The following is an 18,398-nucleotide window of genomic DNA, read 5'->3' on the forward strand; positions in this document are numbered from 1 at the left end:
ATACATTATATGCTTATAGTAATGACGACGATGACGATGATAATATAATTATGATTTATTTGTTTCTACATCCTCTCCTTTCTTTTTTTCTCTCTTTTTCTCTCTCTCTGTAATCGATAAAATTAGAGATGCTTTTAACGATGTGGTTTATGATGACTCTATGGGATATATACATACACGTACGTATATACACCCACCCACACACACACACACACACACACACACACACACACATATATATATATATATATATATATACACCGACACACACACATACATACAAAGAAAGACACATACATATATATCGTATAAATGTCGTATTGATTGTACCTATTGATTCATAACGTCAAAATATTATCGTCCTTCTCCTACTGTAAATCGCCAGACATTACGTCATCTTCTCCGCCATCTTCTTCTTCTTCTCCATCATCATTATCATCACTATTACAATCGTCATCATCATCGTCGTTGCTGTCTTTATATATCATTCTTGCTGTTTGTAGGCATTGTCGTGGTTACTTTTACCGCTACCATCATCATCATCATCGTCTTCGTCGTCATCATCACCATAATCATCACCATCGTCATCACCATCATCACCATCGTCATCATCATCGTCATTATACTTTGCGCGCGTGTGATGTTGTTTTTACTTTCATTAATATTTCACCGTACTTAGCTATCCTCTTCAAAAATTCTTTTTTCTTCTTCAATTTTGCCGGTTTTTTTCATTTAAATTAAATTTAGTAGAAAAGCCCACAAGAGAGACGAATACAATTATGAAAATGATTTTTGAATAATTATTTTTATAACTAGTTCTTTAATCGTCTTACTAAAAATGTAGGTTTTGTAGTAACAAATTATGGTTTTTTTTCTATTTCTCCGTTTGTTGTCTCTCTCTTTGTCTTTTTCTCTATGTCTCTCTCTCTCTCTCTCATATAATTTTTTATATGCGCTTATAAGGTATGTATGTGTGTATGTGTATTTGAATGTTTTTTGTATGAATAATTTATTTACGCTAATGTACTTACTAGCAGAAAGAATCGATGATACAAATACTAATTGTAGTATTATTAGTAGTATTTCTAGAAGCAGCAGTAGTCAAGACAGCAATTAGTAGTGGTGTTAGTATTAATAGTGACTGTTTTAGTAACAAAAGTATTTGCATTTGTTTTAGTAGTATTTGCTCTAATGATAATAATTTTATTGTTTTTGTAGTAAAGGTAGCGTTGGTAGTAGTAGCAGTAGTAGTAGTAGTAGTAGTAGTAGTAGTAGTAGTAGTAGTAGTAGTAGTAGTGGTAGTAGTAGTAGCAATGAAAGTAATAGTTGTAATCAATATCAATGAGATTTCGGCAAACTCATTTGAGGGAATGTTAAGAGATGCAGTCGATAAATAGAAGTGGGTTTTCGATAGATTTATTTGTCTGTTTTATAGGTTTGTTGGTAATTTTGAAATTATTATTATATTAATAATTTAAATAATAATTTTATTAATTACGATGAAAAACGGTTTTTATTAGTTTTTAATGGTTTCTATTAGTTTTTAATGGTTTTTATTAGTTTTTAATGGTTTTTCTACAACTAAATTTGCTATGAATAACTTTTTCATTTAGTACAACCAAATGAAAATTACTAATTCATTCATTCGTTCAGTCATTCTTTCGTTTATTCGTCCATTCATTCATTCATTCGTTCGTTCGTTCATTCAGTCGTTCATTCATCTTTCTGTTCTTAATTTAAACCTACACAAACATACATACATACACTCACATATTTGCAGAGCGCATAATTGAAATCGATTGCTGATGATACATTCTATACATACATACAAACAACATTACATATGTATGTATATATATATATATATATATATATATATATATAAGTTATACCGATTGAACCGGTATACGGTTAGAACCGGCGTCGGATACCGTACACTTATCGAATACTCGCATATTATAGGGTCACATAATTGGGATATTACCATTTTTCATAATGAATGCGTTAATATAATAATTTATGGCTAATTATTGTGTGTGTGAGCGTGTGTGTGTTTGGTGTATCTCTTGATGTTTCTAATCGTCATTACTTTTACCAAAATTAATTACTGTGTCGTTGTTTGTTAATTTGCCTTTGATTTTTCTTTATATATTAATCAATTTTTCAATATATTATATATATATATATAAGATTGAGTCTATCAGACATGCAGTTGTTTATATATATATATTATATACATATATATATATATTATATATATATGTATACATATATACAAATGGTTTAAATAATGAAAATTACCTTGAAGCATCATTGGAATATAAAAAAAAACTAGCAACCAAATTACTAATTACCTTAATTAAATCATTAATTACTTTAATTAAATTACTAATTACTTTAATTAAATCACTGATTACTTTAATTAAATTATTAATTACTTCTATTAGTTCATAACTTCAAGCAAATTACTGTAATAAGACTACTGCTGGCTAAAAATTACTCTTATCAACCATAAGCATACTTCTAGCATAAATACTATATATATTTATATACATACATATTATATATATATATATATTCATCTCCAATCCACCAAGAACTGCTCATAAATAGTTAAATTTCATTTTTAAATTGATTTATAGATTATAAATTGATTATATGTATATATATATTTATAATATATATACATATATATATACTTGTTAATCTTTGACTTTATATTATCGTTAGTGTTTTTTCATTATTATATCTTTGGTGTTTTCTTATCTTCTTTGGTCGCATTTTGCTATAAAAATTAATTATATTGTAAAACTATATATATATATATATATATATATATATATATATATATATGTTTTTTTTCTCCGTATGTTTGCTGATTAATTTACTAAATAAACTCTAAATCCAAAAAAGCCTATGTATAAAAATATATTATTACAGTAACAATTAACTTAAATAAATAATAATAATAACAAATAAATAACAATAATAATAACTGTAGTACTATTAAAAATAATAAGAATAAAACCAACTGGCTTATTACAACTGAGAGTATGAACATTACATACTGATAGTAAGCCTTACAATAATAACATCAACACCCATAACAACAATAATAATAAGACACCATGACAACAAAGAAATAGTAACAAATATATCCATAGATATTACACAGATGATGCTTTTTATTTATTATCACTCTATTTAGATCGATCGCCTTTTTCGATTCACGAAAAAATTAATTCATTCATTCGTCCTTTTGAAAATAAATAAACAATAAGAATAATAGTAATATTATATGTATATGTAATCTGTAAAAATGTGAATCGACTGAATGGAGAAATGAATGAATGAAACTTAACATTCAACACAAAAAAAAAGATAAACTGATACATATATACATACATACATACATATATATACAAGTTCATAAAAGCATTAATATAATTATAACATCATCATCATCATGCCTTTATCGTCATCATCATCATTAACATAACAATCTAAATGATCTAGATACATCACATCATCATCGCCAATTATCATCATTATTAAAATTAATCAATGAACTCAACTTAAATTTCTCGTAAACGATAATAATAATATGTTGTTAAACAATATATATATATATATATATATATATATATATATATATATATATATACATATGTATGTATGTATGTACGGGTACTCTGTGGTGATTGATATCTTAAGCAACTACTTTGAGCACCTTGCCTATTCCAATTGTACGTCCTTGAAATAAATAAAATCAACCAATTAGTCAATCAATCAACCAACTGGTCAACTAATAAACCAATCAAATTAATCATTTATAAGAGAACATCAAACACAGACATTCAAACGAATACTAAATAGAAAAAACAAAGAAAAAAAATACAAAGAAAAAACACACAACGCCACACACACACGAGCGCGCGTGTAGCACACACTCACAAAGAGCTATCAAATCCAGAAAATGCCTCACCTTCATCTCTCAGCGTGAACCTTCCCATCTGTGGAAAGTCCTTGAAGGGTTCCAGGCAGATCATCCCAGCAGCCACCTCCAACCTCACAATTGCAATCTGATCCTGCTTTATGAATCTCGGCCTCAACGTCGATTTCTCGTTCGTTTTCTTGTCGATTAGGCATATCAAGGCCTGTGTGTGTGTGTGTGTGTGTAAGTGTGCGCGTATGCGAAGTTTTTCAAGGGTTTGTCGATATATTTCGAAGTTTTTGTATGGTTTGATTGAATGATTTTGACACGGAGAAAATATTTAAAAGTATTTAAAAGTAAATTGGCATTTTTTTCAAACTCTCTCTCTCTCTCACACACACACATACGAAAACAAACACACGCGTATACAAAAACACACACACACAGAGACAGACAGGAACAGAGAGGGACGGACCTTGACAGTAACTTCTTCAGCACAGGCATGTATGTGCATGACGGCACTGTACCCAGCACATATGATTGATTTGTGCTCCAGAATTACTACCTAGAAGAATAGAAGAAAATTTCTAAAATTAGTACAGAAATAATATTTGTTATTATCATAATATAATTATTATAATTAATAATTATTATTATAATTAATTAAGTAAAACCTGGGCGTCAAAAGTTTTAGCAGTATGGCAGAGATTTTCAACTGAGCATAAAATAAAGCCAGGAGACACATCCTGATAATGATTGAGATGATTAGGGAGATAGTGATGATGATGATAGTTAGGGAGGTAGTGATGATGATGATGACGGCTAAGGAGATAGTGATAATGATGAGACTATGGAGATGACGATGCTTAAGACGATGGTGAGCTCATAGCGATTAGGATTGTGATAACAGTGACGAGTGAGGTAGCGTAAGTAAAATAGCAATGACGAATGATGGAGGATGGTGATGATGGGAACATTAATGACGACGACTATGAAGACTTCCTCGAAGTAACATAATGAACAAATGAAACAAGCACACCAAATCGATACAAAATCGATACAAAAACATACACAAACAATACAAGGGACAAAACGTCATCATCGTCGTCATCATCTCAACCTCCTCTTCGACATTCTTCAATTTTATCTTCACATTCTCTCCCGGAAACACCTGATCAGTTTCGTCGTCGTCCGACCAGAGCTGCATGACTTCCACTGAACACTAAAAATAACCATCATAATCATCACAATTAAAATCGTCATCATCACTATCACCATCATTACTGCCATCATTACCACCACCACAAGAATGACCTTATTAGGCATCATGGTGAGAACTTGACCTTTTGAGATGACCCCTGACTCAATCTTGCCCAGAACAATCGTCCCCATGTCCTATTGGTTGACAGATTTTTTATCAACATCGTCATCATCACTTCTGTTATCAACATCGTCATCATCACTTTTTTTTATCATCATCATCATCATTATTTTTCTACCTAGCCAATCACCATCTCACTTTGTATCTATCGACAATGGGCATTCGAATGGGTCCTCTGTTCATTCGACTGATGGATGGAAGGCTATCGAGATAACTGATTAGTGATTGGCCACTGGAGAATGAAAAAAAAACTGAATAAACAAATGATGAAAGATAAATTTATGTTATAGAATAAATAAAAAACATTCAGTAATAAATAGAACTATCCATTGCTAAGATTGATTAGATAAAAATAACATGACTACCAAACAATATATCAAGAAACACCCTGAACCAACACTATCACTAATATCAAACTATAATGAGAAAAATACCCCAAAACTGACCTATACCACGGGCAGAGGGTAGTATTGACCTCTTTGAGATTGTGGCCAACCAATCCCGACACTGGTATGTAGGTGATGTCATTTTTCGGGTTGAAGCCACACTTTTTCAGGTAAGGCGTCAGTTTGTCTTTGATTTCGTTGAACCTTCAGTGTGAAATTGCACCAGAAAGCGAATTTAGGTAAAAACAATTTTTTAAAAGAGTATACACATCGGCCATCCCTGGAGCCCTTTCTAACCTTGCTTCGTCCCATTCGACAGTGGGATCATCCATCTTGTTGACGAGAATGATGAGGTGTCGAACTCCTGCCGTCTTAACCAACATGGCATGCTCTCTCGTCTGGCCCCCTCTCTCGAATCCCGTCTCAAATTCTCCTTTTCTAGCCGAGATCACCTAATTAGTGAAATTAGGCAGAAGGGTATTTTAAATTTTTTAAAAAAGTTCTCCGATATAACAAAACAAACCATATGATTTTTGTTAAAAAACATTACTAAAGAACTAGTACAGAAGAAGACTACTAACAAGAACAGCAATATCAGCCTGAGAAGCGCCACCAATCATGTTGGGGACGAAACTTTTGTGGCCTGGGGCATCCAGAATGGTAAAATGTTTGTTCTCAGTTTCAAAGAAGGCCCGACCAACTTCCACTGTTTTGCCTGTTGGTGATGGCGGTTATGCAAAGTTAGTGAAGTTAGCAGTGGAGGATTGCTGAAGTTATACAATGATGATATAATAATTATAATTATCATCATAATAATAATAAATATTTATAATAATGATCATCTTCAATACCTTTGTCTCTCTCTTCTAAATTGGTGTCCAGTGCCCAAGACAAGTACCTGACACATTGTGAAATGTTTGGTTGTAATATAATGGAGATGTTAATATTATGGACCAATAAAAAAGTACAATACTTCTTATCAATGAAAATTTGAAGTAGAATTTAGTCACAAACAAATAGACAGACAGACATGATACAGACATACACACTGATACAGACAGACAGACATACACACTGAGACAGGCAGACAACATCTTTTTCCAAACTTACCAGCTCTCTCTGTTCTTTTCCTTAGCCTCTCTCTCATATTTCTCCAACGTTCTCTTGTCTACCTGTCCTGTTAGGTACCTAAATTAGGGAAAGGTAACAGATTTAGGGAAGATTATAAATTGAAAAAAGATAAAAATTTTGAGAAAGATAAACAAGTTGGGGAAAGATGAAAAGACCTAGGAACAGATTAAACGAAAAAAATTAAGGAAAGACTAATTGAATAATGTAAAGTTAATCAATCAATCAATTGGATAATTAATTTTAATGTAAATTTTGAAAAATGTAAAAAATAATATTAATTCACTAATTACATTATATGTCCTCCTATTGTTGATTTGCCAGCATCTGCGATGTAAAATAACTTCATTTAATGTTAATTACAAACAAAGAAAGCAAACATAATCGGTCATTCATTCATCCAACAATTCAATCGACAATTAAACTGACCAACATGTCCAATGAAAACAATATTGAGATGATCTTTTCGTTTAGACTGAGTATTTACAACTTTGGCCATCTTTTTTGGTTTTGTGACCCCGGGACCACATCCGCCTACCCCACCTGCCTCTGAATCAGTCCCCCCTTCGTCCATTGTGCTGCCGCTTTCTGAGGCTTTGTCAGACCAATTTCCTAAAATTAGGGTGAAAACCATGATAGATGTTCAATGAATCTGATAATGAAGGCTGAGTTGTCATGCGAATGATTAGAAATTAACTATGGTTGTGAAAGGTTATTTGTAATGTTTTTAGAGAAATTTCTAGATGATTGAACTGATATATATGGCAAAATATCACAAAAATCCATATAAACCTCCATCATCATCCTCCATTTTTTCACCTGAATTATAAGTTGAGATTAACAAAAAAATTATACGTAATAATAACTTTCTTGAACAGAATAAAACAGAGAAAAAATAGTGCTGAGTTTATATTTAGTCAAAAATTAAATATTTAATTAATTATTATTAATTATATTAATTATTAATAAAATGTGGTAACCAACCATTTTCAGACACTAGAATGTTTGTCTCTGTCCCATCAGCGTTTGCAATTTTGTTTAAATCTTCATGATGAGATGAGGCAGCTGATTTGTCTGCCATTTTTTATTTTAGAAAACCCAATTAGGAATAGAATTATTTATTATAATGAAAAATTAATCAGTTAATAAAATTTCAATTCATTTTTAATTTAATTTAAAAAACAATAGAAAAAAAATAGAAAACGGTTTTTTACCGGAATCATCAGCCGGTCGTGGCGGCGAGCTATCGTCGGCCATCATAGAACTTTGCACTAACTTTTCGTCCGGAACAGCTGGCCCCGGAGGTTTAAAAGAGAAACTAGGAACGAATTCCTTAGCAAACACGTTGTGACCAGGCAAGACAGCCGGTTCGGATTTTGGGCCCTCTAATGATTGTTGGGCCAGAGAAGTGGTCACACCTTCAATTGGTTGATCGTCCCAATTGTCCGGTGGGTTCATTTTGATTAGGATCTTTCAGAATTTTTAGGCGAAATTAATTTTAAAGTTATTTATTTCTCTACTTCGCGTGTTGGTTTCACAATAGGACACAACAAAGCCAAACTGAAGATGAAAGCCAAAATGTGTGATTCGTCTAAAAATTCAATTTTGGAAAGCTCTTTGATGTTTTAAAATTAAATTTAAAAAAAAAATTAATTAAAACATTTTTTGTAAGAGATTTTTATTATTTAATGTAATGAAAAATATTTTATTATAAATAATTCATTGAAATTTCATGCTAAGATCAGCCAACCGTTCATAATAGTATCGCACTACAATATAAAGCGTTTGTAGAGCTAACGCGAGCTTTACTTGATTTCATCGACAAAATGCTTCAAAACCGCAAAATATTAATAAACGATCAATAATTAAAATAAATACTCCAAAATAACGTTAAATTTGCAAGAAATCAGCGATTTGTATTCAAATCATTTTAGTACAGTAATTTCACTTATACTATAAATTAGATGTTAGAAGTTGCTGATGCAGATGATGAAAGAAGATGCCAGTGATAATGATAATGAAAAATTATGATGACTGATAGCTTATTAGTTTCTTAAAACAATCCATTCAATAACAGTGTCAGTTGAAAAAACTGTAGAATTAAGTATATTGCCACCTATTACAACATACAGGTTAGCTGATGTTATAGTTCTATGGTTGACTGTGATATAAAGAAAACTTCGGCTACGTGGTAACTCAAAAATGTCTTAAAACTAACCTTGTTCAAACTGAGCGGGAATTGAAATTTGTTCCAAATTTCCTCCTATTTTTTTTCTCATTCCCGATCCTCTTCAGTTATATATAGTTGTATATAGAATATCGCGTACGTGTGTGCCTATGTCTTTACATCGATCACATGTGTACAAATATACATATATAAATAAATAAATAAATAAATAAATAAATATATATATATATATATATATATATAGGCTTTTATTTTCGCACGTAGATGCCGTTTCTCCCATTTTTTCCATCCCCGCTTATCATTCTCGACTCCCAAACTGCAATTTCCTATTTCCTAATATTCCCATTCCCGCAAATAAAGTTTTACCATTTCCATGGGATACCCGCCATTTCCGTTCCCATGCTCACCTTTAATTTTATACACGTCGAGTTATTTTCAGACATAAAACAAAGAAGGAATGGTGACATTTGTGCTCTGCTAACAACATTTTGATTTGTATCTACCAAACACTGGTGATTCAACCAAACGGCCGAGCCAGGTTACTGAAAAATAAGATTAAGATATAGATAGTTAAATTTTTTAATTTTAAGGTTGTCACATCTTGTGTGAAACTAATCATCCTATCAATCACTTGATATCTTTATTATTATTATTGTTATTATTATTATTATTGTTACTACTATTGTTATTGTTAATGATGTTATTGTTGTTGTTAATATTATTATTGTTGTTGTTATTGATGTCATTATAAACTGTTTTTGAACATAACGACGTGTATTCAATATTGGTTCTCTCAATAATATCTCGAGATATTTTCGTATGTTTGAGAACTAATTTAACCGACGCACACAAATTGGTTTGAAATTGAAATCATTTATTAGCTATTAATTAATAAATTAATTAAAAAACTAATTCGATCATGACCCAGAGATAGAAATAATTTATTCATCATCCAACCACAGCCGCACTCGTCACTACAAGCCAAGTTCCAGAAACTCAAAAAACATCCACACAAGAAACATTCCCCCAGACTTTATTATTAAACAATTTAAAATGTTTCCAAACGTTCAAGAGCCTTCTAGAACATTCCAAAACCCTCTAGAACCTTCTAGACTATGTTCTAACAATCGTCAGCGGCGTGGGCGGCTTCTGGAGCCTTGTCGTGTGTGTGTGGGTGGTGGTGGTGGTCGTCATCGTCATCGTAGTCCGGTCTCTTCTTGAAGACCACGGTGGCATCGAGGGTGGCGAAATCTTTATCAAAATCCGAGTACCTCTTGGCGTCGACATCTACGTGGTCGATTTCGGCCAGTAGTGGGCTCGTCTCGTTGAGGAAATATCGGAGGCTCACCCCTTCACCCATCTTGCTGATCTTCAGGATGCTTGTGTGGAAGCTCCATGATCCGATCCTGTGTGTGCGTGCGTGCGTGTGTGCGTGTGTACGTGTGTGCGTGTGATGGCGATAAAAATGAAAAACCGACGACGATCTTAATAAAAAAATTGTAAAAGTATCATCAAATAATCGCAAACACATAAAAAGAGCAACTAACACAAAATGAACGGTTCCTGATTTGCCGGCTCCCTTCTTGCCGTAGGTCTGGTAGAGGGCGGTGGGGTACCACTCCACGGTGCCATCCGAGTGAATCCTCACGTTTGTCTCATCTCTATCCTCTCTCTCGTCAACTCTGCATTTGTAGATGGTGTTTTAGTTTAAATTTGATTGAAGTTGGAAGGATGACTTCGCATTTAAACCCAGTTCATGGAACTCAAAAACGGGCGTTCTAACAATTCAGTCATCAAATATTTTTTTTAAAAAATAAAGACTAACTGAACTTACTCGTTGTAAAGTTTGAAGTCAGGGGTCCAGATGGGATCGTGCTCCATGATGATGATGGAACGGTTGTCGTAGTCCTCTGGCTTCCAAACCAATCGATCGTCATGCCATTTCTACGGTGACGATGGAGAGTAAGATGGGGACAATGGTGAGGATGAAGACGATGATGATGGCGATGAAGGTGAAAATAATAATGACGATTGCGCTGATAATTTACAGGCGGGTAGATTATTAAAAGATCGATGGCTCGATTGATCATGATTATTTGAGCGATTGACTGTTTGACTAAATGATTGATTGATTGAATGATTGATTGATTGAATGATTGATTGATTGAATGATTGATTGATTGAATGATTGATTGATTGATTGAATGATTGATTGATTGAATGATTGATTGATTGAATGATTGATTGATTGATTGATTGATTGATTGATTGATTGATTGATTGAATGATTGATTGATTGAATGATTGATTGATTGATTGAATGATTGATTGATTGATTGATTGATTGATTGATTGATTGATTGATTGATTGATTGATTGATTGATTGATTGAATGATTGATTGATTGAATGATTGATTGATTGAATGATTGATTGATTGCCTAATTCACTGACGTATGATTCCCAGACTGTGGTTTCGACAACGTGAGTTTTTTTGTTGTAACGAGCAGCCCTGAGATCGAAACTGAACTGAACGTCAACTGGACTTGGAGCGAAATCCTTCCTGTAACCATCCAACAGATGGTCTTTCAGCTTTTTCAAACTTTCATAATGGTGATCGGCAAAGATGTCCTGTAAATTTAAACGAAGGATTCAATGATGTAGATTGCCTAATGCTTAAGATGCCAAGCATTATTGATGTAGTGACCGAGTTCGATCGCAAGAGATCCAAGTCGAATGCATGCAACGTGTTCTTCTAGTAGACACCTCTGGGAATTTCTAACATTTTTTATTTTATTCATTCTATATTTATTTCATATTTTCAATTTAATATTTTATTTTACGTAATAATTTATGTGACAACCAAGTTAACTGTTTATAATTTATATTCATGCAAGTAAATGTTAGTAAGTTAGCTCGGGCACCTGGATGGATAGGACCACCACCAAACTTAAAAGAATGATCTTCATGTTTCTGTAAAAGAAAATAAATTAAATTAAAAAATGAAATAAAATAAATGCTAAACAGCCGAAACTCAAATGTGGATTATCGAAACTGCACAGAATGCTTCATAAACGATGAAAAAATCTCTACAATTAACATAAAAATTTTCCAAAAAAAAAACATTTACGAACGTAAAAAGGGAGAAAAAGATCGAAAAGTTATACAAATAATGAGTTACAACACAAATAAAAGCCAATAATTTAAAAATATACATAAAAAATATATCAAAAATTGTTAAAAAAATAATTCACTCGAAAATTCTTATAAAAACCCACAATGCAACAACCAAGTTAGAAAATATACCATAAATGGAAAAAACCCGTAAAAATTGTAAAAAAATTTGCATCACAAACCGATCAAAGTTTAGTTGCTCTACCTCAGTTGGGTCTTCACTCTAGATAGTAACTACCGCATGAACTAGAACCTGTCTCTTATAAGACAGTCTCTAGACTTTGAAATCGCGACGCTAGGTGGTCTCGAGTCTCAATTACATTTTTTGAACGTTAAACTTTGGTCAACATTTTGATGTAACACGTTTTCTCAGATCCATAAATCAGAATTAAGATGATTTGGAAAATTATGTATAGTTAAAATTACGAAATTATAATGCTGTATGTACAAGTGTAAATCGTATGCTTCTTATACGATTATTCTTATATGTACACTTAGGTATATATATATATATATATATATATATATAGTGAGCCTGTATGTGCGTGTGTGTGTGCGTGTGTGTGCGCGCATGTGTGTGCGTGTGTGTGGTGCTTATGTCTTATATATGTACCTCGGTTCAAAAGTTACTCTACTGCAAATGTCACGCAACCAACACGCAACAAGTAGACGGTGATTTGTGGCCAAGTCTGAGCATATATCTTAATTTTTAATTACACTCTCCCTCTCTCTTCTCCTGTTTTTTTCTCTCTCTCCCTCCTGCCTTTCTCTCTCTCTCTCTCTCTCTCTCTCATAGAGGATAGTACTACTGCTAGTAGCAGCAGCAGTAATAGTAGCAGTAGCGATAGACGCAGCCGCATGCGACTGTAGAAGGGAGTGGTAATAGTAACATTAGTAGCAGTAGTAGTAGTAGTAGTAGTAGTAGTAGTAGTAGTAGTAGTAGTAGTAGTAGTAGTAGTAGTAGTAATACCAGCAGAAGTTGTAGCAGTAGTAGTAGCGGCAGCAGCAGCAGAAATAGTAACAGCAGTGATAGCAACGCTACTGTCAAAATATTTTTTCTTTTTGATATCACGGCTGCAAGGTTTAACAGAACCTAATAAATTAATTAGAAGAGCAACAATTTATATCTTTATGTAGTAGTGTAAATTGCGTAATCCTGATTTATGAATGTTTAAGATGGATTTTGCAACACTATTTTAAGGAATTCTTTCGTTATTACGTAAGCATTCTAATGGATTTGTAGTAGAAGTTATTGAATAAATGTGTACTAACTAAAGAAGGGAGTAGTAATTAAGTATTTTTAGTGTTTACTAGTTTAAGAGCAATGCAATTAAATGAACAACTCATTTTTTTGTATATCGAGCTAGTCTAAATTACAAATTTGGCGACTTTTTTTTTACGATAATAACATTTGATTTTAATCGGTGGTTTTACTTTTGTTAATTCAAAATTATTTTTTTTGTGCGATAAATATTTAAAGTTGAATTATTCTCTTCGGTTTTTTGTGCTATTGTTAAGACACTTTTTGAATTAACTTTTTTTATTGTCATTTTTGTTTATTTTTCATTAAGAAGTGAAATTTTTTTAAAAATTTTTTTAGGCAAGCAAATGTTGAAAATGAAACATTAAAAATATCAAAAGGCAAATTATAAACTGCATACACGATCAATTAATGATTGACACTTCAATAAAGACTTTTTTTTATCATTTCATCTCAAACTCTTTAAACGTCTGGACGTGATTTCTTTCATAATAACGTACTGAAATATTTGAACAAATTTTTTTTGTCACGAAAGCAATTTTTTGTCCATAATCAATCGTTTCATCTTCAAATCAACATCAACTACAACCACAATAACTACAAAGATAACAAAATTAGCAGCAGCAGCAGCTTCTGTAGCAGCCACAGCAGCTGCAACCAAACCGTCATATGACATCGAAAGCATCTTAACATTCATCCTCATGGTCGTCATGGGCAGGTTTAGCAACAGCCGCGTGATGATCATGATCATGATCATGATCGTGGTGATGGTGGTGGTGATGATGGTCATCGTCATGGTCATCATGATAGACGTAGTCTACAGCGATCTCCATAGCAGCATATGGAATGTTGTGGCAGCAGGGGTAGGTACGGCGTATGACCTCGACGTGACCCAGAGAGGGCACCAGAGGGCAGGTTGTGTTCTGGTAGTAGTCGAGGCTAGCCCCAGCACCCCATTTCTCCAGACCCACTGTGTCGTCATCAACCGTCCATGACCCGATTCTGGAAGGGTGAGAGAAAATAAAAATGTTTTTGTTGCAATTTATTTTGATGTTCTCTCTTTCCCTCCCTCTCTCTCTTTCTCTCTCTTCCACACTCTCTCTATCTTTCTCTCTAAATGATAATTAATTACGAAATGGTCTAACTAACTTGTAGTGGCAGTGCAGGGTGTCATTGGCGCCCTTCTCGCAGAGGGACTTATACATGGCTGGTGGGATCCAGATGATGGAGCCATCGTGGTTCAGCACCGTCTTCGTCATTTCTTTCTCGTCATGTCTGAGGCATCATGGTGTTATATTATACATATATAGCATAATATTAATACGTTTTATATACTTGAGAGGTATTATAGTATTGCACAAAGACACAGACAGACAGACAGATAAAACAGACAGACCAGACAGACAGACATACCCGTGGTAGAGTTTGAAGTCTGGCATCCAGAGATGGTCGGGACTCACCCTGAGTGATTGCACGTTGTCATAATCGGCTGGTGCCCAGGTCAGACGTTTGTCCACCCACGACTGGTCACGTGATATTGATGATGATCGGATGACAACGTGATGATGATGATGGTTACGATGATGATAATGATGTATAGAGTACAACGAGTACAACGATAACAATATTTTCAACCCGAGTGTGAATATTGATTGATAAATTTTTACCGGATCATCACCACCATCATGGTCATCGTTATCATCATCCTCCACATCATCCTAGTCCTCCCCCTCATCATCATCATCATCATCATCGTCCTCATCATCATCATAATCACCATCCTCATCACCAACAACCCGGCCATCATCACTAACGTATCTCTCCCAGACATAAGTAGAGACAACGTGGGTCCTCCTATCATACATGGCACACTGGATGCCCATCCCGAATCCGATCTTTGCGTCCTCGGGTTCGAATTCCTTGTGATAGTCATCAAATAGATGCTTCCATAGCTTTGCCTTTGCTTCGTAGTGAGAGCCAAGGATGGCCTGGAAAATTTGTTTGGAGAAAAACTCGCTATATAAATACGAGAGGATTGAGTGATTAATTGATTCCTTGGCCAATTGAAAAATTAGCTAATTGATTGGTTGCTTGATTGATTGGTTGCTTGATTGATTGCTTAATTGATTACACTCACACACAACACACACACACACACACATGTTATACAAAATAAAAATTACAAAGACCTCGACTGACAGTGCAAGGACTAAGGTGACCAACAAAAGCTTCATTACGCTGTCAAATTATTTGCAAATAATTTCATTTAAATACAAAACAATTCAACTAAAATGGAAAGACTTTTCTGATTGTTATGAATAAATAATTATTAAAATTATGATCGAAATATAAATAAGAGTTGAAAATAAAATAGAAAAATTAAAATAGAATAATGTCACCTTGATGATGATGATGTGTCAAAATTAACAAGTTAGTCGTTCATAACCAACCGTATTTAAATGAAATTTTCAGCAAAACAAAGGTTCAGTATTTCAAAGTTCCATCTAATTTACCATCATCATCATCATCCTCTTCCTCATTTTATTCCTCCTCGTCATCTTCTTCCTCATCATCATCTCTATCTCAACCATCATCTTACTCTCATACCCACCGCCATCGTCTTCATCTTTTTCAAACGTCATCATCACCATCATCTTCATCGTCGTCATCTTCATCGTCGTCGTCGTCTTAGTAGTAGGTCTCTCCACGAACTTTGAACTTTGAACTTGACCTCCTAAACAACTTAAACATCGTCGTTGACAGAAGAATATGACGTGGTATGATGTGATAGAGTCCTAATAAATTACTACTACTACTACTACTACTACTACTACTACTACTACTACTACTACTACTACTACTATTACTACTACTACTTCTACTACTACTACTACTACTACTACTACTACTACTACTACTACTACTACTACTATTACTACTACTACTACTACTACTACTACTACTACTACTACTGCTACTACTATTACTGCTAAAGCAAAATATATAATGGCTATTATAAGTTTATACTATAATAACAATAGTAATAATAATAATAATAATAAAAGCAATAATAATAATAAACGTTAAATTATTTTTGGCGTGGTCTCGCTAATAAATCTTTCGAGACTTAAACCCAGAGTTTGGTTCGTAATAATTTTCGTTATTATTATTATTATTATTATTAGTGTTATCACTAATACTATTATTATTATTATTATTATTATTATTATTATTATTAGTGTTATTAATAATACTATTACTTAGTTTTTCTTCATCTTATATTTTTAACTTACCATTTTGTTTGTATTTTTTAAATTTTTTTTAGGAAGTTCCTCTACTTGTCTGTATTTTTTTCTCTCCTACATTCGTATTGTCACTCTCTCTCTCTCTCTCTCATTTTCTCTTTCTCTCTCTCTCTCTCTTTCTTTCTCTCTTTAATTTTCTTTTTTTATATTTTCTCCACCTTTCATCATCGTCGTCATCAATGTTGTTATGGCGAATTTTGAACTTTGTTGAAAGTTTAATACAAACTAGAAATCTTTTTATAAACACATTTTCATCATCCCCATTGTCGTCGTCATCACCATCATCATTCTCCTCTCCTTTTTCATCATCATCTTTCTCATCACTATCCTCAACAGCAGCAGCAGCAGCAGTAGCAGCAACGTCGTCTTCCTCATCGTCGTCAATTTTTGTCTGTTTGATTAATTTAATTAAAACGACCTTGTTGTGAGTAGTAGTTTGTTGATGTTGTTGTTGGCGTTCATCATGACGGTGATGTTGTTGGTGTTGTTGTAGTTAAAATGACTTCAATTTTCAAATCTAAGCGACTGAAGTATACACTATACATTCCTCCATTTGGTCTCTGGATATCTTTACAAAATAATTGAATGAAACACTGTGTTTGCTGAAATTTCTTTCTAAGAAAACTGATCCCAACACAAATTAATTAAAAAATTTAACATAAAACTGCGAAATAAATTAAAATATGTTAATAAATAATTAATTATTCGAAACTAATCAAATTAAAATCCCTCATTTCCATGTTAAATAAATAAATCAAAAAATCTATCACTCGCTTATTCTAACAGTTTTTCAAAAGTTTGACGTGAGCATTTTTTTTAAAATAGATAAAAGCTTCTATTCAATATATCATCATCATCTTCTTCTTTATCATCATCATCACCGCCACCATTATCATCATCATCATCACCACCATCATCATCATCATCACTATCATCATCATCACCATCATCTTCTTTATCATCATTATCACCACCATCATCATCATCACCACCACCATTACCATCATCATCATCATCATCATCATCCTCACCACCATTGTCATCATCATCATTCGCAAACTACCACCAACTCAACATTCATCACTGTGATCAGTGGTGGTCTGCTGAGTTTGAGTGCCACAGCCTCTGTAGTGGTGATGAATGTAGGTGATGGAAATCTCCAGAGATGCGTACTGAACATTTGGACAGCAGGGGTAGGATTCGTGGGTTATAACAGCCCCGTTCATGGTTGCCGTGAGGGGGCATGTGCTGTTCTGGTAGTAGGTCAGGGAACCGCCCTTTTCGTATTTGCTCAGCCCCACTGTAGCATCGTCAATTGACCAAGATCCTATTCTTGAAAAAAAAATTAAGTATGTCTCTGTGTGTGTGTGTGTGTGTGTGTGTGTGTGTGTGTGTGTGTGTGTGTGTGTGTAGAATCCATGTTTGAAATGTATTTGATTGTGTTGTGTGTGTGTTTTTTTACTAACTTGTAGTGACACTGATGCTTATTGGGCAGGGTATGTAAGCAGACAGTCTCGTAAGAAGCTTTCGGAATCCAAGTTATTAAGCCAGTGTGCTCCAAACTTATTTTTACTTCCTCTCTTTCGTCGTGTGTGTGTTTGTATTTGTTTGTTTGCTTGTGCGTGTGTGCGTGAAAAAACAT

At 33.5% G+C, this 18,398-nt stretch overlaps 4 protein-coding genes across 4 annotated transcripts in view; all 4 read right to left on the bottom strand.

The window, feature by feature from the left end:
* Nucleotides 1-3,709: 3,709 nt before the first annotated feature.
* HELRODRAFT_76588 (hypothetical protein) lies at nt 3,710-7,403 on the bottom strand (the record flags this gene model as incomplete). The annotated part of the gene is made up of 14 exons (XM_009016462.1): nt 3,710-3,753; nt 3,986-4,157; nt 4,410-4,499; nt 4,609-4,680; nt 5,055-5,156; nt 5,249-5,329; nt 5,454-5,547; nt 5,762-5,905; nt 5,999-6,153; nt 6,283-6,416; nt 6,553-6,599; nt 6,812-6,889; nt 7,123-7,156; nt 7,259-7,403. 14 exons carry the CDS (start codon nt 7,401-7,403, stop codon nt 3,710-3,712), a joined length of 1,392 nt encoding a protein of 463 aa, XP_009014710.1.
* Nucleotides 7,404-9,874: 2,471 nt separating this feature from the next.
* On the bottom strand, nt 9,875-12,411 carry HELRODRAFT_191142 (hypothetical protein). The gene is made up of 6 exons (XM_009016463.1): nt 12,373-12,411; nt 11,941-11,989; nt 11,471-11,647; nt 10,852-10,961; nt 10,565-10,699; nt 9,875-10,423 (listed from the first exon to the last, which is right to left on the bottom strand). Exons 2-6 carry the CDS (start codon nt 11,983-11,985, stop codon nt 10,138-10,140), a joined length of 753 nt encoding a protein of 250 aa, XP_009014711.1. The 5' UTR covers nt 11,986-11,989; nt 12,373-12,411; the 3' UTR covers nt 9,875-10,137.
* A 1,314-nt stretch (nt 12,412-13,725) lies between these two features.
* Nucleotides 13,726-15,919, bottom strand: HELRODRAFT_185468 (hypothetical protein). Its single transcript, XM_009016464.1, has 6 exons — nt 15,851-15,919; nt 15,641-15,689; nt 15,266-15,439; nt 14,865-14,974; nt 14,601-14,726; nt 13,726-14,453 (listed from the first exon to the last, which is right to left on the bottom strand). Exons 2-6 carry the CDS (start codon nt 15,683-15,685, stop codon nt 14,138-14,140), a joined length of 771 nt encoding a protein of 256 aa, XP_009014712.1. The 5' UTR covers nt 15,686-15,689; nt 15,851-15,919; the 3' UTR covers nt 13,726-14,137.
* Nucleotides 15,920-17,355: 1,436 nt separating this feature from the next.
* Nucleotides 17,356-18,398, bottom strand: part of HELRODRAFT_191143 (hypothetical protein) — a gene marked incomplete at its 5' end in the record, with an annotated part of 2,725 nt that continues 1,682 nt past the window's right edge. Inside the window, 2 exons of the mRNA XM_009016465.1 lie at nt 17,356-18,088; nt 18,223-18,348. Coding sequence (XP_009014713.1) covers nt 17,827-18,088; nt 18,223-18,348 — 388 coding nt within the window. The 3' untranslated portion in view covers nt 17,356-17,826. The remainder of the gene's footprint in view (nt 18,089-18,222; nt 18,349-18,398) is intronic.

This window comes from Helobdella robusta (assembly GCF_000326865.2).
Source record: "Helobdella robusta unplaced genomic scaffold HELROscaffold_18, whole genome shotgun sequence".
NCBI lineage: Eukaryota > Metazoa > Annelida > Clitellata > Rhynchobdellida > Glossiphoniidae > Helobdella > Helobdella robusta.